The following is a 17,828-nucleotide window of genomic DNA, read 5'->3' as shown; positions in this document are numbered from 1 at the left end:
AGGCACCTATTTAATTATGTTGGTATTTGATTCTTCCGATCTACTCCTTGGATTAAATGAAATGTAGTGAAATAATTACAAAAAACATCTAATGCTTAAGAATCCTTATTTTAGTAAAATGAGGCATTGTCAAAGCCATTAATGTCAAAGGATCTGGGCATATTTTCAAAAACTTATTTGTAACTTCTATTTGTAATTCACTACCACAGACCACAGTTTTCATATATAGATGGACACATCACATCCAATCTCAACGTTCAGAGTAACACTGTACGATAGATAGGACAGGCATCCTCCCCATTTTCACAGGTAACTAAATTATGATTTATTTGGAAGGAAGCGACATGCCTTGTCCATAAGTGAAACTGTATTTACAAATGAAAGAACACTCACTCGACTATAGCGCTATTTGCACATCATGCTATTGCTTAACCCAACAGTCACTTACTTAACAACTAAAATCTGCAATCCAGAGATACCAGCATTAATCAATCACGAGATTCAAGATTACACTTCATCAGTCTAAATAGATTCCATTCTAAAGAAGGTCTCAAAGACACATATCACCAACTGGAGATACACCAAACATAAATGTTTCCCTTTTTTTCGCAAAGAAACAAAAACAAAAACAAAAACAAAAACCAAGAAGCTAGATTATTTGTTGGCAATCAGATTCAAAGAAACGATCCATTACTGGTAGATGATTTCAACGTCTCCAAATGCCTCCATGCGTTCTTACTGTAACCATGTAAACTAAAACCCAAAGCAAAACCATGGTATTAGATCTAGTAATTGTACATACTAGTCTCTAAGGAGTAGTGTTCAAAGCATAAGGTTTCTTAGACATATAGACCTAAATGGCCCACAGCAAACTGAAGACAACTAAGTGTAACTTCTTCCAGCGGCACAATACTAATACCTTCTGGAAAAGAATCTCCATTTTTTGAACATCAACTAAATCTTGCTGCTTACCCAAAGAAAGTCCTTGTAAGCATAGTAATACAGCCAGTCATGAACTACCACATTCCAGGTCCTGTAATAGTTAGAGTATGATGTAGAGTTCCACCAATCCTGAGGGAAAAAAAGCAAAGGTTCAGAACTACATACATACACACACACACACACACACACACACACACACACACATACACAGAGAACCAAAGCAAAACACGCTGAACGTTCCTAAAGAGCACACACACACAACATAATATCCAGTGTGTTATAATTTGTTAGTCCATACCCTGATGTCAGAAAAAACTTAAAAGGCATTCTGGTTATTAGTGTTCAATAAGACATGAATTCTGGTTCTGAAGTCCCTAAGCTCATTTTGTCTCATTATTAAAGAAGTTACGATGGAAGATACAGAACATACAGAATTATTAAATCTAAGGTTCATCTAAACAGCAAATCCCCTTACCTTGCTAAAACACAAGGAGACAATTCTAAGGTCATGTAGACTTAGTGTGCAAACCTGAAGAAACGTCCACTGGTACCACAAGGGACAAAATTTACGTTGCACAAGGGAGTGAGACAATGGCTACCTGCAAGTCCCGGTGCGCCTTCATACATATCTTGCTCCCTACTTTCAGATCAAACCAATGGAATCAGAAAGCTACAATTTACAACCCACACTCCCAGTTTCTTTCAGAAAGGAGTGCCAGGCTTTGGGTGTTGCCAGATGAACCACGAAGAAACAAACCTCCAGAGGGCTTTAGGCAGGGTCACAGAACACTGTGAGCAACCCCGCTCCTGTGTGAAGCTTAATTCCAACTTTGCAAGTATAAGAATACTATCTTAAGCATAATTGAGGCCTTTCAAAATAAAGGAGGGAAAAGTGATTTCCTTTATGAACTATTACACAATCCTACACAATTTGCTAAGAAGATCGCTCCTACAGCACCAGAGAGCCAATTTCAGATGAAGGATCAGCAAAGTCTCATGATGCCCTCTGGACACTTGCTTTCCCACTTCATCACCCACACAGGTACCAGCAGAAACTTTACACTTTATTAAGGGAGCAGATATTAGAGGCAGAAGATGTGGCTGTGAGGCTGTGCTAACTGCATCAGTATCAGAATTTCGGACTTAATGTTGGTAAAACTTATGGAAAAAAAATTTCACAACGTTTATGTTAAAAAGCTAGTAGCCAACAATGTTCAAATACTTAACAATGAAGATGGAAGTACTTAAGAAAAATGGGAAAAGAAAGAGAAGTGCAAGTATACATTACCCTATAAAACATCCTGTCACCGAAGCATAACATCTCAGCAAAGGCATTGAGCCAGCAGTGCAAAAAGGCAAAAAACATAAGGAACAGTATCAGCACACCTAAAAATAAGATGAATAATATTAAGAGTCTTTCCAAATAGTTCATATACCTAGCAGTTAATTTTTTTAATGTTTATTTATTTTTGAAAGAGTGCATGCACAAATGAGAGAGGGGCAGAGAGAGAGGGGGACAGACGATCTGAAGCAGACTCTGCGTTCACAGCAGAGTCCAACGTGGGGCTCAAACTCACGAACCACAGGATCATGACCTGAGCCAAAGTCGGACGCTTAATGGACTGAGCCACCGTGGCACCCCCCAGCAATTAATTTTATGTCACCATTTGCTTAGTCGTAATTTTTCTGTAAAATAAAAGTTACTGTTCCAGCTTACCCATTCAAGTGATGACAGAATGTTCTTTTGAAAGTGATTTTAATTTTAGAAAGCAATAATTACCTTCCAAGTGGGTTTCAAGATAAAAAGAAAAAAAAACAACCTAGGTCATTTGTTAAGTTTATCTGATTTGAGAGAGAAGGAATGCTAGTGGGGGAGGGGGAGGGGGAGGGCAGGGAGAGAGAGAGAGAATCCCAAGCAGGCTCCACACTGTCAGTGCAGAGCCTGATGCGGGGCTCAAACTCACACAAACCATGAGATGATGACATGAGCCAATGTCAGACGCTTCACCAACTGAGCCACCCAGGTACCCCATGACCCAGCCTGTTTTTAATAGAAATGCCTAGATGAAACCTGCTTCAGACTCTGTGTCTCCCTCTCTCTCTGCCCCTCTCCTGCTCACACACACACTCTCTCTCTCTCTCTCTCTCTCTCTCAAAAATAAAAATTTAAAAAATTTTAAAAGAAAAAAAGAAATGCCTAAATGTACGGCTTAACTTGGTACCCAAGGCCTTTTAAAATCTGGCCCTCATGCATTCCTCTAAACCAACTGCTTAAACCTGTGGGAGATTTTGGGGCACCTGGGTAGCTCAGTGGGTTGAGCATCCGACTTCAGCTCAGGTCATGATCTCACGGTTCACGAGCTCGAGCCCTGCATCGGGCTCTGTGCTGACAGCTCAGAGCCTGGAGCGTGCTTTGGATTCTGTATCTCCCTCTCTTTCTACTCCTCCCCTGCTCACACTCTGTCTCTCTCAAAAATAAATAAAGATAAAAAAAACAAAAACAAAAACAAAAACGGAGGGAGATCTTGCTCCTCAGAGAACATCTGACAATTCTGGACACATGTCATTGTCATGACTCAAGGGATAGGGGCTGTACTACTGGTATCTAATTAGAGAGGTGGGGATGCTGCTAAATATCCTACAATACACAAGATAGCCTCCCCAAACGGAGTTATCCAGCAAAATGTCCAAAGTGACCAAGTTAACCAATCTGACTCTACTCGCACTGCTGTAAACATGGTCCATGACTGGACTCCTGCCGTCCTAAAATCCTCCGTATGCCTCTGCTTCCATCCCACCACCTAAAAGCACATTTCCACCAGTTCTCTGCCGAACATCTAGCTGTTTTTCAATACTCAGTATCAAATGTCATGTCCGATGTGATGCGAAGTTCATCAGCACCTTGTTCATCCCAGTTAATATATATTACGTTGTAACCTATATTATACATTATATTGTGAAATATCCGTTTATATGCCTACCCCTTTCATTCACCTGTTTATTCAAAAAATATCAAAACATATTTATGGAGCATCTATTATGTATTACACAATATCGGAAAGACTGTGATTGGCTGACGGGCTGTAAGACACAATCCTTGATCTCAAGGAATTTGCAGCCTAGTGAGGAAGATATGCATTTAATACATATTCTATTAGAGGGACAGATAAAATAATTTATTGGAGTAAATCTCGAGGGACAATCATAAAGGGTTACCTAGGAGCATGGGAGAGGGAAAGGAAGAAGGAAGGTAATAAAAGACATAACCAACATTTAAGAGGTAGAGAAAAAAGAAAGTAAGTAAAGGAAACTGTAAATATAATTAAACTGCAAGCTTCCAGAGAGTAGAGTATGTGTGTCCAGTTCACTACTAGGTCCACAGCACCTGGCACATAATAGGTACTCCTACATCTCTAAAAAAAAGAACTAAGTGGAATGAATGAAGTTAGGAGATAGAGGTATGGCCAGAAAGACAGGAGAGTAAGAACAGGCGGCAAGAGGTTTCCAAACGTGGTCGACAGCATCCAACAAATGCTTCCTGGAGAGGAAACAGGATAAAGGCTAAACCATCTACCGGATTTAGAATCAGGAGGTTACCAGTGATTTCAATAAAGGCCATATCTGCGGCCTGGATAGAGTCGGAGGAAGATTACAGTGAAGTGGACAGTGAACGGGAAGATCAGGTGTAAATATGGACTATCCACAGTCACAGAAAGCAAAACTTGAGTGGAAGTCAGAAGACAAATGGGAAGACTGGGCTGAAACTGGAAGTATACTTACTTAGGAGACAGACAGAAAGAGGGTGACATGGGTACAGATGTACAGATGAGTTCATAGCAAAAAGCAGGTAAATCAAAAAAGTGCATATTCCATAGCCCTCTTTTTCCTGCATCAATAGCCACATTAACTAGTACCCATGTTACCTGGCAAGATGGAATTAAATACACATAGGACCAGAACGCGAGCGCTGAAGGGCTCCTGTTTGATATTCCGAAACAAGGGGGTGCAGAGCCTTTCAAAGATGTAGTACATATAAAAAAGGCAACCAAAAACCTGGAAAATAAAAAGACATACTAATCATGACTTGATAAGGAAAGACGGGGATTTTTTTCCTTCAATAGAAGAGAAATGTGACCCTCAGACTGATGTTTCCATCTGTGTTCCATTTAGTGCTACTACATAAAGTTGCCAACCTACAATCCTTCACAGATATTACTCAAGCCTAGTTTCTATCATACCTTCTCTCAAGCCTTTACCAAATGACATACCAAACCCTTGGAACCTGCTTATCCTGCTACATAAAACCCAGAACAGAGGAACTTATTTCATAAATGGGTATTTGGTTGAGACAAGATTTTAAAATGGAAACTTCTGGGATTTATGATTCTTATCATTCAAACTATACCCACACATATATTTCCCAAAATAAAAAACCATAAGGGGAGGGAGAAATAAATGTAAAGGCTTACTAAAGTTACCAAATGAAATGACTTAATTAAAATAAATTCTTTTACTGAAACAAATGACTTCTGATGTTGACAAAACAAATACCATTTACTGTACTGGTAACATTTTAAAAGACTTCAAAAAGCGTTCCAGAGTCCCCAGATGACAAGAATTTACCAAGAGCTTCAATAGATTAAATTAGTATTATAAATTTGAATCCCCATCTCCCACCAATCAACAAACCTTAGGTGGTTAAAGAAAAAATTCACCTGTAAAAACTGCATAGCGACATAACCCCATCTTACAGTGGGAGTCCTAAAAAGGAAGAAACAAAGTAAGTTTTCTAAAGAAAGTTAATGAACACAGAACATCATTTCTGGCATAGGAAATGCCTGTATAATTCTGTCCAGATTACTGCAATCGAATCGGATTGCCAGAATCACCATTTGGGGCTTTCCCATGCCAGCATGAGAATTAAAACTCATCCTATACTCTTTATAATCCTGTATGAACTGGCCCCTGCCTACTATCCCACCTCACTCAGGCTACACTTCTGGTGCTCAACACTCTTCGAACCTCACGCTACCATTACCTGGGATAGTTGTCACGGTAGATGAGGGTAGGAGCAAACAGGAAGTACAGATACTGGTTGACTGTGGGTACTGGAACAGTCTCTGGAAAAGGAAAACTGTGGTTAGATCAGACACTCTTCAACTTCTCCTGGCAAAACTAAAAGGGAGAAGAAAGCACACAATAGGGAAGAATAAAATGACTTCTCTTAGCCCACGTCACTTCTTCCTGATCTCCCCAGATGAAGACTTCTTATTCTTGTACGGATTCAATATTACCGATCTGTCTAAACTAAGTTATTCCTGTGACTTAGAAATACCTTCTAGAGTTTGAAGCAGCAATTCAAAGGGAAGCACACGTGGGTGTAATGAGTCTATTAACATCCTATAAAAATAAGACCAAGTGTAAGAGGCTGGTGATCAATGTTTTTCAATTGTAGGTACGAAGGCAAAACGGGAACAATCAGGAAACAGTAAGACAGTCTTCCAAATCAGTATGGATCCTACATATCTGAAATCGAACATAACGTCTACAGAATGTAATAAGCCATCCCACTAAATACCAAAGGTTGAAATATTCTATTGAATAATCCTTGACCTAATGAAATTACATACTTGATTTCTCCTTAGCTGAATTTAGTACCCGAGGCACATTCTCTCTGACAAATGAATAGGCCTTCATTATGAAACGAATCTACAAAAGGAGGGGGGGGGAAAAGATGAATTTTCTACCATCGTCTTGTCTCCATAAGCAACCCCAGAACATCACTAGATTGTAATCATATAAAGAACTTCCTAATTTTGCATACACCAACTCAAGTTCACTTTTATGGAATAAAACAAATGAAAAACAAACTCTAAGGAAGGACATGTTATTACTCAAATTATTTTGCATCTAACAGCATTTTATCTATTACAACTGTATTACTGTAAGAAACAAAAAACCTATTCAAACAAAGTTTCCTGAAATAGTCCTTCCCATTAGTCACACAGAACATTACAGAGAGCCAATGTAAGTCAGAAAATTCTAAAGGGTGTATGAACAAAATAAATCCTTGATTCAGATGGGAACCGTATATATGACAGAACAATGAATCGGACACCTCAAAGGTAGAGTTTTTAATTACAAAAATATTTTATACTTTAAATGATTTCTACACGTGTTCAAGAACAAAATTTGAATTCACCCAGCACAGTTCAATATAATTACGAAGAATCAGAGGATACTGAAACTAGTATGAATTTCAAGATAGGAGATGATCTAGTTTACCACTTTAATTTTATAAATAATAGCACAAAGAACCAGATAGAAAGATGTATCCAACTAATACAACTAAAAATAACAGAACATCAGTATTATTTTAACTAAGTTAAAATAACTAAGTTGCACTGCACTGGGCAACATTCAAAACCTTACCTGTTCAAGTATGACAATGCTCCGGGAAGCTGGTGGGAGCGTGTAAGCTAATGCAACATATGTTGGTCCCAAACCTAGAACTCCTATCAGGAAGCCCATGAAAAGGAAGCCATGGATGAGACAATGGACCACTGGATGAGAACTCTGGCTGTAGCCTCTGGCCCAATGTTGAAAGAGGAAATAGGGAATTGAAAGCGTACTCAAGAACATGGTCCACCACGTCCACATGGCAATAGGAAATTTGCCAAAAGCGTAAGATATGAGATTGAACTCAAGCACCAGCCTAGGGAGAAGAAGCACAGAGAAAGAACACAAATTTTTAATGTACGTTGACTCACAGAATCCCAAACTTTCAGACCTAAAACTCTGAACCTTAGGAAACACAACAACATTAATCTACCCTAGTTGTGGAGGTAAGAGCTGTGCTAGAGAGAGAACTGCTCCAAAGCCTCTGCTTCACAATGTATCCCAACAACAAATTTTCTAAAAGCCCTAATATAATACAGTTTTTGAACATAAGGTACCCAAGATAACCTAAAAGAATAAAACTTTAAACTTCCTGTGATTAGATTCTAACATTCATAAATTTTCAGTTCTAAGATATTATAAAGTGAATATCTAAAGTATTGAAATAGCAATCACTGTTACGTCCAAAAGATGATTTTTAAGAATAGGAATAATTCAAAACTCTACTAATATACTACTAAACCATTATGTCAAAATGTGACTTTCTAATAATGCACATAATTCAATGTATGATTACCACCCTATCATTTTTAAAGTTATAATTTCATTTTTACATTAAAAAGAAATGTTTTTCAAGCATAATTCCAATAAGCTACTTATTTTTAGTAACAACCTGAAATGCATACCGTAGTAGAAAATTGATAAACAGCATATACACAATTTTCCCATTTAGGAAAATTATTTAGAAACTGCTAAAATGTACTAAAAAAGACCATTTGAAAAATAAAACTAATGAAACTTCCAATATTCCATTTAGTTGTGCTCTTGAGAGAGAGGAATCTCATCCTCCAGTGAGCTGCTCTGGGATTTCCTGAAGCAAACTTAACCAAATCACCAAAATTTACCAAAATTTAAATGTCACAAAAGCTCCCAATACCCCATGCAGGAACTAGCCAAACATTCGTTTTCTTGCCTTACCTTCCTTCATCAATGTAATCTACTACGAGTGTGCTGAGGATAAAGAGAATGAGCAGGGCAATAAACATGTGATATATTGTTCTGATGTGGTCCACCTCAAACAGCTCGCTGTAAATGCAGTTCAAACCAATAAATTAATTATCTATATTTAATTTTAAAACACCACATATTAAACACTTAAGGCAGTTCGGCAGGGGTTTAATCTACCCTTGAATAGTAATCATGAGCAAACATCTCCAGTAGTAATCACAGAATATTAAATCTGAAGCAGAGATAGTCAATGACATGACCAAGGTAAAAACTTAATGTAAAAGCTTAGCATAAAGTTCTTTCTAATAAAATGATACTGCCTTCTAGAAATAGCATGGATATCAAACATTTAAAACAAATGATGGGCATTCTTGAAAACCTGCCAGAAGTGGCTGTTTTGTAAGTAGGCAAAAGGCAATGAAAACAGGAAACACAAAAGCTATTCCAAAGATTACAAGTTTTTTTTTTAATCTTATTCTTACATTCCACTCCCTACACTTAACTTACATTAAGTGCTATCTATTTCCAACATGTTAAGATTCACATACATGTGGGGAGCCTGGGTGGCCCGGTCTGTTGAGCGTCCAACTTTGGCTCAGGTTGTGATCTCACCATTTGTGAGTTCGAGCCCCACATGGGGCTCGCTGCTGTCATGCAGAGACTGCTTTGGATCCTCTGTCCCCCCTCTCACTGCCCCTTCCCTGCTTGCACTCTCTCTCTCTCTAACATTTTTAAAAAACATAAAAAAAATTCATATGTATGCATTTCTATAACGATGATAATCAACCCCTACCCTACATATCGATAAACTTAACCATTTACAAATGCTTTTATTTTCTATCCTCATTGATCTTTTCATTTAATATAGGGCTACTTTTAAAATACAGCAATGACTTTCTAGATGACACCTTCTTAAATAGGTATTTTTTATATTTGACTAAAACAAGTTTGTTTAGCTTTGTTTTTGCAAAGATGTATGCTCGTCATCTAAACAACTTTTCGATGATATTTTAGATTGCCCTGGATTAGGAATCTTCAAATTCTAATAAAAACCCACCTGAGCCATAAAATATTTCCTTGGTTACAAAAATGTTTTATAAGGGCACCTGGGTGGCTCAGTCGGTTGGGCGTCCGACCTCGGCTCAGGTCATGATCTCACAGTCTGTGAGTTCGAGCCCCGCGTCAGGCTCTGTGCTGACAGCTCAGAGCCTGGAGCCTGCTTCAGATTCTGTGTCTCCCTCTCTCTCTGCCCCTCCCCAACTCACACTCTGTCTCTCTCTCAAAAATAAATAAACTTAAAGAAAAATGTTTTGTAATTATCAGATACTTGAATGTTATTTTTTTATATAGCACAATTCTATCATTAAAACCTTCATTACAATGTTCAAAATCATTTATTTTCCCTTTTATGTGAAAAGCCTGCATTTCCCCCCAGACACAGATTTTAAAAGATAAATTTCTTCAAACAACAGTGTGGCAAACACTGAAACTGTATTCTATATAACATAACAGGTCCAGAAAACTGGCCTTCTTGGGGTGCCTAGATGGATCAGTTGGTTAAGTGTCCAACTTTGGCTCAGGTCATGATGTCACAGTTCGTGAGCTCAAGCCCTCCGTGGGGCTCTCTCTGCTGTTAGCACAGAGCCTGCTTCAGATCCTCTGTACCCCTCTTTTCTTCTCATCAAAATTAATACAGATCAAGTTGGCTCACAGAAAGCAAATTTTGGTAAGTAGAAGATGGTCATTTTTTTCTGTTTTGAGAGAGAGCGAGAGTGCGTGCGTGGGATGTGGTGTATGGGGAGGGGGGGCAGAGGGAGAGGGAGAGAATCTCACGCAGGCTCCACGCCCAGCTCAGAGGCCAATGCAGGGCTCAATCCCAAGACCATAGACAACTCCAAGACCATAACCTGAGCTGAAATCAAGAATCAGATGCTTTAACCAACTGAGCCACAGGCACCCTGAAGATGTATTGGTTTTAAAAAGCACATTAAGACACTCAAGGTAATTTTTCACCAGCCCAACTATTTTAGATGACCTGTACTAATGCAGGTGAAATTATAGTAGTCTGTTAATGAATATATGACTGAGTAAATAAATAAATGATCTACTCAGAGAATACTATAAAAGAAACAATCATTACCTACCCAAAGTACACCTTTAATTTGCAGTTCACAAATGAGGTCGCCACGATTAATACACATTGCTTGATTTTTTTTTTTCCATAAAATTCACATAATCAGGATCCTAAACTAAGTTAAATCTGAGAAAACTATCAAGTCTCTGGGCTGGCTAGCCAAAGACATGAAAAATATTCCAAGAAGGCAGCAACACCAGAACTCTCATAATGGGGTTTACCTAATCAGAAAACTTTTGTTCTAGCTTTTTAAGTAATAGGTTCTCTGCATCACAACTTCAAGGAATTTATCAGAGGACAGTTAACCATTGTTACCGCTAACTCCTCCTTTGAAACTAGACATAGAACCAGAAGATCACAGAGGAGGAAAAGAGACAGCAAGTGTACAAGAAGTATCAAAACCAATGATTTATATGAATACAGAACAAACTCACTAAACATGTGTAGATTAAGCAGTGATTTTAATAATCAGAACACTTTTAATTCAAACTAAGAATTTAATAAAAGCAACTAAAAATACTCACTCTAAGAGAGACCGCCTTACAACAAAAATCTTTCCATGTTCTGGAGGTGCTCTGAGATCTCTGGAAAGAGCAAAAAATTAAATTAAAATATAAACACAGCAAGTATTTTAAGACATGTAAACCTATAGATAAGAGAAACTATAGCTTACAACATTAATAAAGCAGCTTCTCACTATGACCCAGGCACCATGTTAAGGGTTTTATGCATGTTGTATCATTTAATGTTGAACAATGCTGTGAGCTATACACAGGCCTATCTGGTTAGGAAAGAAGAGATGTCACTAGAGCAGGGTTCAAAGGCTCTCCATAGCCCAGCCCCTATGGAAATGCATGCCTGCCATCACACAGACAGCCACTCTCTTCTCCTAACAGGCCTCTAGCCCTGCTCCAGTTCACACGCTGTTACTGGCCTGTCCTCTGAAACTGCACTGAAATTTATGATGCCAGGGCACCTGGGTGGCTTATTGGCTAAGCATCTGACTCTTGATTTCGGCTCCGGTCATGATCTCACATTTTGCGATTTTGAGCCCCACTTTGGGCGACCGCAGGCCCCACTTCAAGTGAGCATGAGCCCCACTTTGGGTAAAAACAAAACAAAAAAACAGAAGCCCCACTTTGGGTGAGCCCAGCTTCTCTCTCTCTGCCCCTTGCTCACTTGCGCCCTCTCTCCCTCAAAAAAAAAAAAAAAAAAGGCATGGTCTTAAATGAGGTACATGTTGGTTATAATCCTCATAATAAGATGAAGAAACCCACCCTTCAAGTGGTTCATTTGCCCAAGACAACACAGAGCTAATAAAAAGTGGTATTAGCATGTGAATCCAGGCATTTTTCCTGCAGTCCATATTCTGACTACTGAGCATGATCAGAGTACATGTTTGCACTAAAAGAAACTAATATTCATACTTACTTAGCTCTATGGTTTTTATCTCCTTCAAGAACAGAAAAGCTTGTGATGGCACACCCACCACTGTCTAATGATGTTGATTTCTCAATGAGATTGTTCACAAAATCATCAAAGTGACTGCCAACTTCCTTCATAAAAAATGGCTTCAATTCCTAAATTTTAAAACAAATTAAAAAAAAAAACACATTAGGAACTAGCACATGCTTGCAGGTTATTAACATTTTTCCAAAGGATTCTCTTAAACAGAGCTAGATCAAAAGAAATCCATGTTTCCAGACTCATTCTATGAAGCCAGAATTACTCTGATTCCCAAACCAGACAGAGACCCAGCAAAAAAAGACAACTACAGGCCAATATCCCTGATGAACATGGATGCAAAAATTCTCAACAAGATACTAGCAAATCAAATTCAACAACATATAAAAAGAATTATTCACCATGATTAAACAGAATTCATTCCTGGACTACAGGGCTGGTTCAATATTCACAAATCAATTAATGTGATACATCACATTAATAAAAGAAAGGATAAGAACCACATGATCCTGTCAATAGATGCAGAAAAAGCATTTGACAAAATACAGCATCCTTTCTGAATAAGAACTCTCAAGAAAGTCGGGATAGAAGGAACATACTTAAACATCATAAAAACCATACATGAAAAGCCCACAGCTAATACTACCATCCTCAATGGGGAAAAACTGAGAGCTTTCCCCCTGAGATCATGAACACGACAGGGATGTCCATTCTCACCACTGGTGTTGAACATACTGTTGGAAGTTCTAGCATCAGCAATCAGACAACAAAAGGAAATCAAAGGCATCAAAATTGGCAAAGATGAAGTCAAGCTTTCACTTTTTGCAGATGACATACATGATATTATACATGGAAAACCCGACAGACTCCACCAAAAGTCTGCTAGAACTGATACATGAATTCAGCAAAGTTGCAGTATACAAAATTAATGTACAGAAATCAGTTGCATTTTTATACACCAATAATGAAGCAACAGAAAGACAAAGAAACTGATCCCATTCACAACTGCACCAAGAATCATAAAATACCTAGGAATAAACCTAACCAAAGATGTAAAAGATCTGTATGCTGAAAACTATAGAAAGCTTATGAAGGAAATTAAAGAAGTACAAAAAAATGGAAAAACATTCCGTGCTCATGGATTGGAAGAATAAATATTGTTAAAATGTCAATGCTACCCAAAGCAATCTACACATTCAGGGCAATCCCAATCAAAATTGCACCAGCATTCTTCTGGAAGCTAGAACAAGCAATCCTAAAATTTGCATGGAACTACAAAAGACTCCGAATAGCCAAAGTAACATTGAAGACCAAAGCGGGAGGCATCACAATCCCAGGCTTTAGCCTCTACTACAAAGCTGTAATCATCAAGACAGCATGGTATTGGCACAAAAACACATAGACCAATGGAATAGAACAGAGACTCCAGGATTGGACCCACAAATGTATGGCCAACTCATCTTTGACAAAGCAGGAAAGAATATCCAATGGAAAAAAGACAGTCTCTTTAGCAAATGGTGCTGGGAGAACTGGACAGCAACATGCAGAAGAATAAAACTAGACCACTTTCTTACACCATTCACAAAAATAAACTCAAAATGGATAAAAGACCTGAATGTGAGACAGGAAACCATCAAAACCCTAGAGAAGAAAGCAGGAAAAAACCTCTCTGACCTCAGCCGCAGCAATTTCTTACTCGACACACATCCAAATGCAAGGGAATTAAAAGCAAAAATGAACAATTGGGACCTCATCAAGATAAAAAGCTTCTGCACTGCAAAGGAAATAATCAACAAAACTAAAAGGCAACCGATGGAATGGGAAAAGATATTTGCAAATGACATATCAGACAAAGGGCTAGTATTCAAAATCTATGAAGAGCTCACCAAACTCCACACCTGAAAAACAAATAATCCAGGGAAGAAATGGGCAGAAGACATGAATAGACACTTCTCTAAAGAAGACATCCAGATGGCCAACAGGCACATGAAAAGATGCTCAACGTCACTCCTCATCAGGGAAATACAAATCAAAACCACACTGAGATATCACCTCATGCCCGTCAGAGTGGCTAAAACGAACAAATCAGGAGACTATAGATGCTGGCGAGGATGTGGAGAATGGGAACCCTCTTGCACTGTTGGTGGGAATGCAAACTGGTGCGGCTGCTCTGGAAAACAGTGTGGAGGTTCCTCAAAAAATTAAAAGTAGACCTACTCTATGACCCAGCAATAGCACTGCTACGAATTTACCCGAGGGATACTGGAGTGCTGATGCATAGGGGCACTTGTACCCCAATGTTTATAGCAGCATTTTCAACAATAGCCAAATTATGGAAAGAGCCTAAATGTCCATCAACTGACAAATGGATAAAGAAATTGTGGTTTATGTATACAATGGAATACTATTTGGCAACGAGAAAGAATGAAATCTGGCCATTTGTAGCAACGTGGATGGAACTGGAGAGTATTATGCTAAGTGAAATAAGTCAGGCAGAGAAAGACAGATACTGTATGTTCTCACTCCTATGAGGATCCTGAGAAACTTAACAGAAGACCATGGGGGAGGGGAAGGGAGGGGGAAAAAAGTTATAGGGAGGGAAGGAGGCAAACCCTAAGAGACTCTTAAATACTGAAAACAAACTGAGGGTTGATGGGGGGTGGGGGAGAGGGGAACGTAGGTGATGGGCATTGAGGAGGGCACCTGTTGGGATGAGCAGTGGGTGTTGTATGGAAACCAATTTGACAATAAATTATTAAAAAGAAAAAGAAAAGAAAAGAAATCCATGTTCAGTGAGCTCACAGAAGTAAAAACAGAAAACTGATTTCCACAGCCAAGCTGCAGATGCAGAAATGGCTATTGAAAAAGCAACATGCTAATTTATGTCTTTTTAAAAATTTAACCCTTTTATGCATCAAAGTATCAAAGTAATCCCCTACTAAACTAACTTCTACAAAAGATGTATAAGAACAAAATAACAGAAATGATAAAAATGACAATCTATTTCTCTTCCAATTTTTATGTGCAAAATAACAGAAAGTAAAAAGTCAGTTTTATGGCATCGTTATATAATTTAAGTCCCTTTTCCTCTCAAGCCACCCCTACACCCACAAAGACCCACTGTTTATATTTTAGGTCATGTCATTTCCACAGGATATCAACATTTATACTATAATATTTACTACCTCCACAACTATATATTTACCTAACTGTAACACACGCACACTTTCACAACATAAAATTGTTATATATTTTGCTCTCAAACTATTTTTACCGTCTTAAAACTTACATATCCACAGTTTTTAAAAAGTATGAACCAAAAACATATTCTTCAGGTTATAACGGGCCACCTATTATAGGTATTCAAATTGTAAATTTGTGCTTTTTTAAATTGGTAGGACTCATACACATAAAGGAAAAAGTCTTACAATTGTTTCAAGAAATAAATGCTCATTCCCCTAACTAAACTGTTTAGGTTGAGCCTAAAATATCACAAGTAGCATTTTTCTAGGTTGTGTTACAATAAGAGTTTGACTAAGTCTTTAAAAGTAAGCCTAAAAATATCAATGTATCTAATGGAAGCACATGAAGGTCTTTCAAACTGTGACAGGGAAACTAAAGGGATCCCATGAAATACTGCTTTTCTGTTCCTTTTCCTACTTCTGTTCTTACTAGGACTCATACCCCTGCCTTAGATACACCTTACAGATCAGATAATGTAAGCCCTCCCTATAAAGGTCAAGGAGTTAGTGATTTCTTTGGAGTCTTGCAGCACAAGAGATAACACCTAAAAGTGACCAGGTGGGGTGGTCATGACAGATTTTCCATGTCACCAGACCACAATCCTCAATAAACAACCTGGACTGCAAGGAAAGACAAGTCTCACTCCTCTTTCCAAGTTTCCCAGACACTCCTTTATCTTCACTCTTGGTGTTCAATAAACTCTGTTCTCACTTCCTCTCAGTGGGTGTTGGATTTCCATCTTGCACAAAGCCAAGGACCCTCCTGGCTGGTCCTGTGGGACACCCCCTCTCTCTGGGTCCTCAGACCCAGTCCATCTGCATCAAAACTGCTCCCGCAATTCCCAAATGCCTTTTGGGTCCTGAGCAGTGAGATTACACTAAAATCCCAGCTGCCGCAAGACAGCAGACAGAGATGGAAAATACAAGATATACACATATAAACAATACACAGTGGACCACCTAAGTGTCACCTGAGCAACATACAGGATATCAGCAAAGAAAGCAAGTAGGAGATGACTGGAAGTGTCTTTTTTGAACTGGGAGCTGAGCTGAAACCTCAAACATAAAATAAAAAAAAATAAATAAAATAAAAATAAAAATAAAATAAAATAAAATAAAATAAAATAAAATAAGGAAAAGTGCCAGAAGGAGACGATGTGATGAAATGGAGAGAGATAGGAAAGTATGAGCCAAAACAGCAGAAGTGAACCACACAGGCTGCTTTTAAGAACAAAATATTATTAAGGACCTATGTTCCCTGGAAGAAAGAATAAAAAGCTTTATAGAATTATTTTTTCATATGAAGGTTACCTCCTAGTATTTTATTTTAGTTCTTTTGCCTGTTCCATTTCAATTATATGTCCATCCTCATATTTTGAAATTTTTCAATAGAATGTTTCCCCAACAAACAAAACAAAACCAAAAAAAAGTGGCAAACAAAAAAGGTGCGTTCTCATTTAATCTCTAGAGTTGGACTGATTAATAAAGATTTTTTTTTTTTTCCGGCTCGTATGAAAATGTTGTCCCATGCAGTTCCAGGCACTAGAGATAAAATGAACAAAACCAAGTCCCTGTCTTCATGGAGCTTAAAATTCCAACGAGGGTACACAGGACATAACAGAATGCAGGCCAGGTGTTTCGGAAAGAAATAATGCAAAGGTATTGGGGATGGGGGGTGGGCAGGGGAAGGTGTTTTTCACAGAGGTCAAGGAAATTTCGCCTCAAAGATAGTAGTACACTGGAGAAGATGTGAAGGAGGTAAGAGGACAAGTTAGTGAGTATCTGTGGGAAAAGTATCAGGAAGAAAAAAGGATCATTGCAAAAAACCCTGAGGCGGGAACACCCTGAGCTAATGTGAGAAATATTAAGGAAGCAGAATGTCACAGCTGAAGAGGAGTGATAAGAGTTGAGGTTAGAAAGAAGGAGGGGTGGGGCTGGCTCAGATGGTCGAGCACGTGACTCCTGATCTCAGGGTCATGAGTTCAAGCCCAAAGTAGGACACAGAGCCTACCTGAAACAAGAAAAGGAGGAGAGGGAGGCAGGACAGGGGCGGGGGGCTACCCAGCATAAGGTCTTAATACTCTGCTCCCTATTCAAATCAGACCACTGAAATTTTGCTCAGCATTAAAAAAAGAAACCTGCGGGGCGCCTGGGAGGCTCAGTCGGTTACAGTTCCGTGTTGGATTCTTGATTTCAGCTCAGGTTCTCAGGGTTCTCGTGGTTCGTGGGAATGAGCCCCAGGCAGGGCTCTGCAAGGACTTTCCTTAGAGAGTCAAACCTGCAGCAGGGTATGCAGACGCCTGCTACAATGTGGCTGTCCACTGAGTCCGCAGGTCATCCTTGCGCAGGGGCCATGCTGATGTCCGCATCGTGCCAATTTTAGTATATGTGCTGCCAAAGCGAGCACACGGGCTGTCCAT

The 17,828-nt window shown here is 38.8% G+C and overlaps 1 protein-coding gene and 1 non-coding gene across 5 annotated transcripts in view; both read right to left on the bottom strand.

Moving 5' to 3' along the window:
• SOAT1 (sterol O-acyltransferase 1) overlaps positions 1–17,828 on the bottom strand; it is a 79,933-nt gene that overhangs the window by 10,916 nt on the left and 51,189 nt on the right. For all 4 annotated transcript variants that reach the window (XM_060643654.3, XM_060643656.3, XM_060643653.3 and 1 more), the window contains 10 exons: positions 12,134–12,282; positions 11,227–11,286; positions 8,539–8,646; positions 7,375–7,657; positions 6,573–6,651; positions 5,981–6,062; positions 5,658–5,703; positions 4,866–4,995; positions 2,231–2,328; positions 973–1,071 (listed from right to left, as the gene is read on the bottom strand). In XM_060643654.3, coding sequence (XP_060499637.1) covers positions 973–1,071; positions 2,231–2,328; positions 4,866–4,995; positions 5,658–5,703; positions 5,981–6,062; positions 6,573–6,651; positions 7,375–7,657; positions 8,539–8,646; positions 11,227–11,286; positions 12,134–12,282 — 1,134 coding nt within the window. The remainder of the gene's footprint in view (positions 1–972; positions 1,072–2,230; positions 2,329–4,865; positions 4,996–5,657; positions 5,704–5,980; positions 6,063–6,572; positions 6,652–7,374; positions 7,658–8,538; positions 8,647–11,226; positions 11,287–12,133; positions 12,283–17,828) is intronic.
• LOC132686964 (U6 spliceosomal RNA) lies at positions 17,713–17,815 on the bottom strand. Its single transcript, XR_009613917.1, has one exon. It is a non-coding gene; the product is annotated as a U6 spliceosomal RNA (small nuclear RNA).

This window comes from Panthera onca, chromosome F1 (assembly GCF_046562875.1).
Source record: "Panthera onca isolate mPanOnc1 chromosome F1, mPanOnc1 haplotype 2, whole genome shotgun sequence".
NCBI classification, from domain to species: domain Eukaryota; kingdom Metazoa; phylum Chordata; class Mammalia; order Carnivora; family Felidae; genus Panthera; species Panthera onca.
The sequence above is the reverse complement of the archived record's forward strand: the minus strand, read 5'-3'. Positions and strand labels throughout refer to the sequence as shown.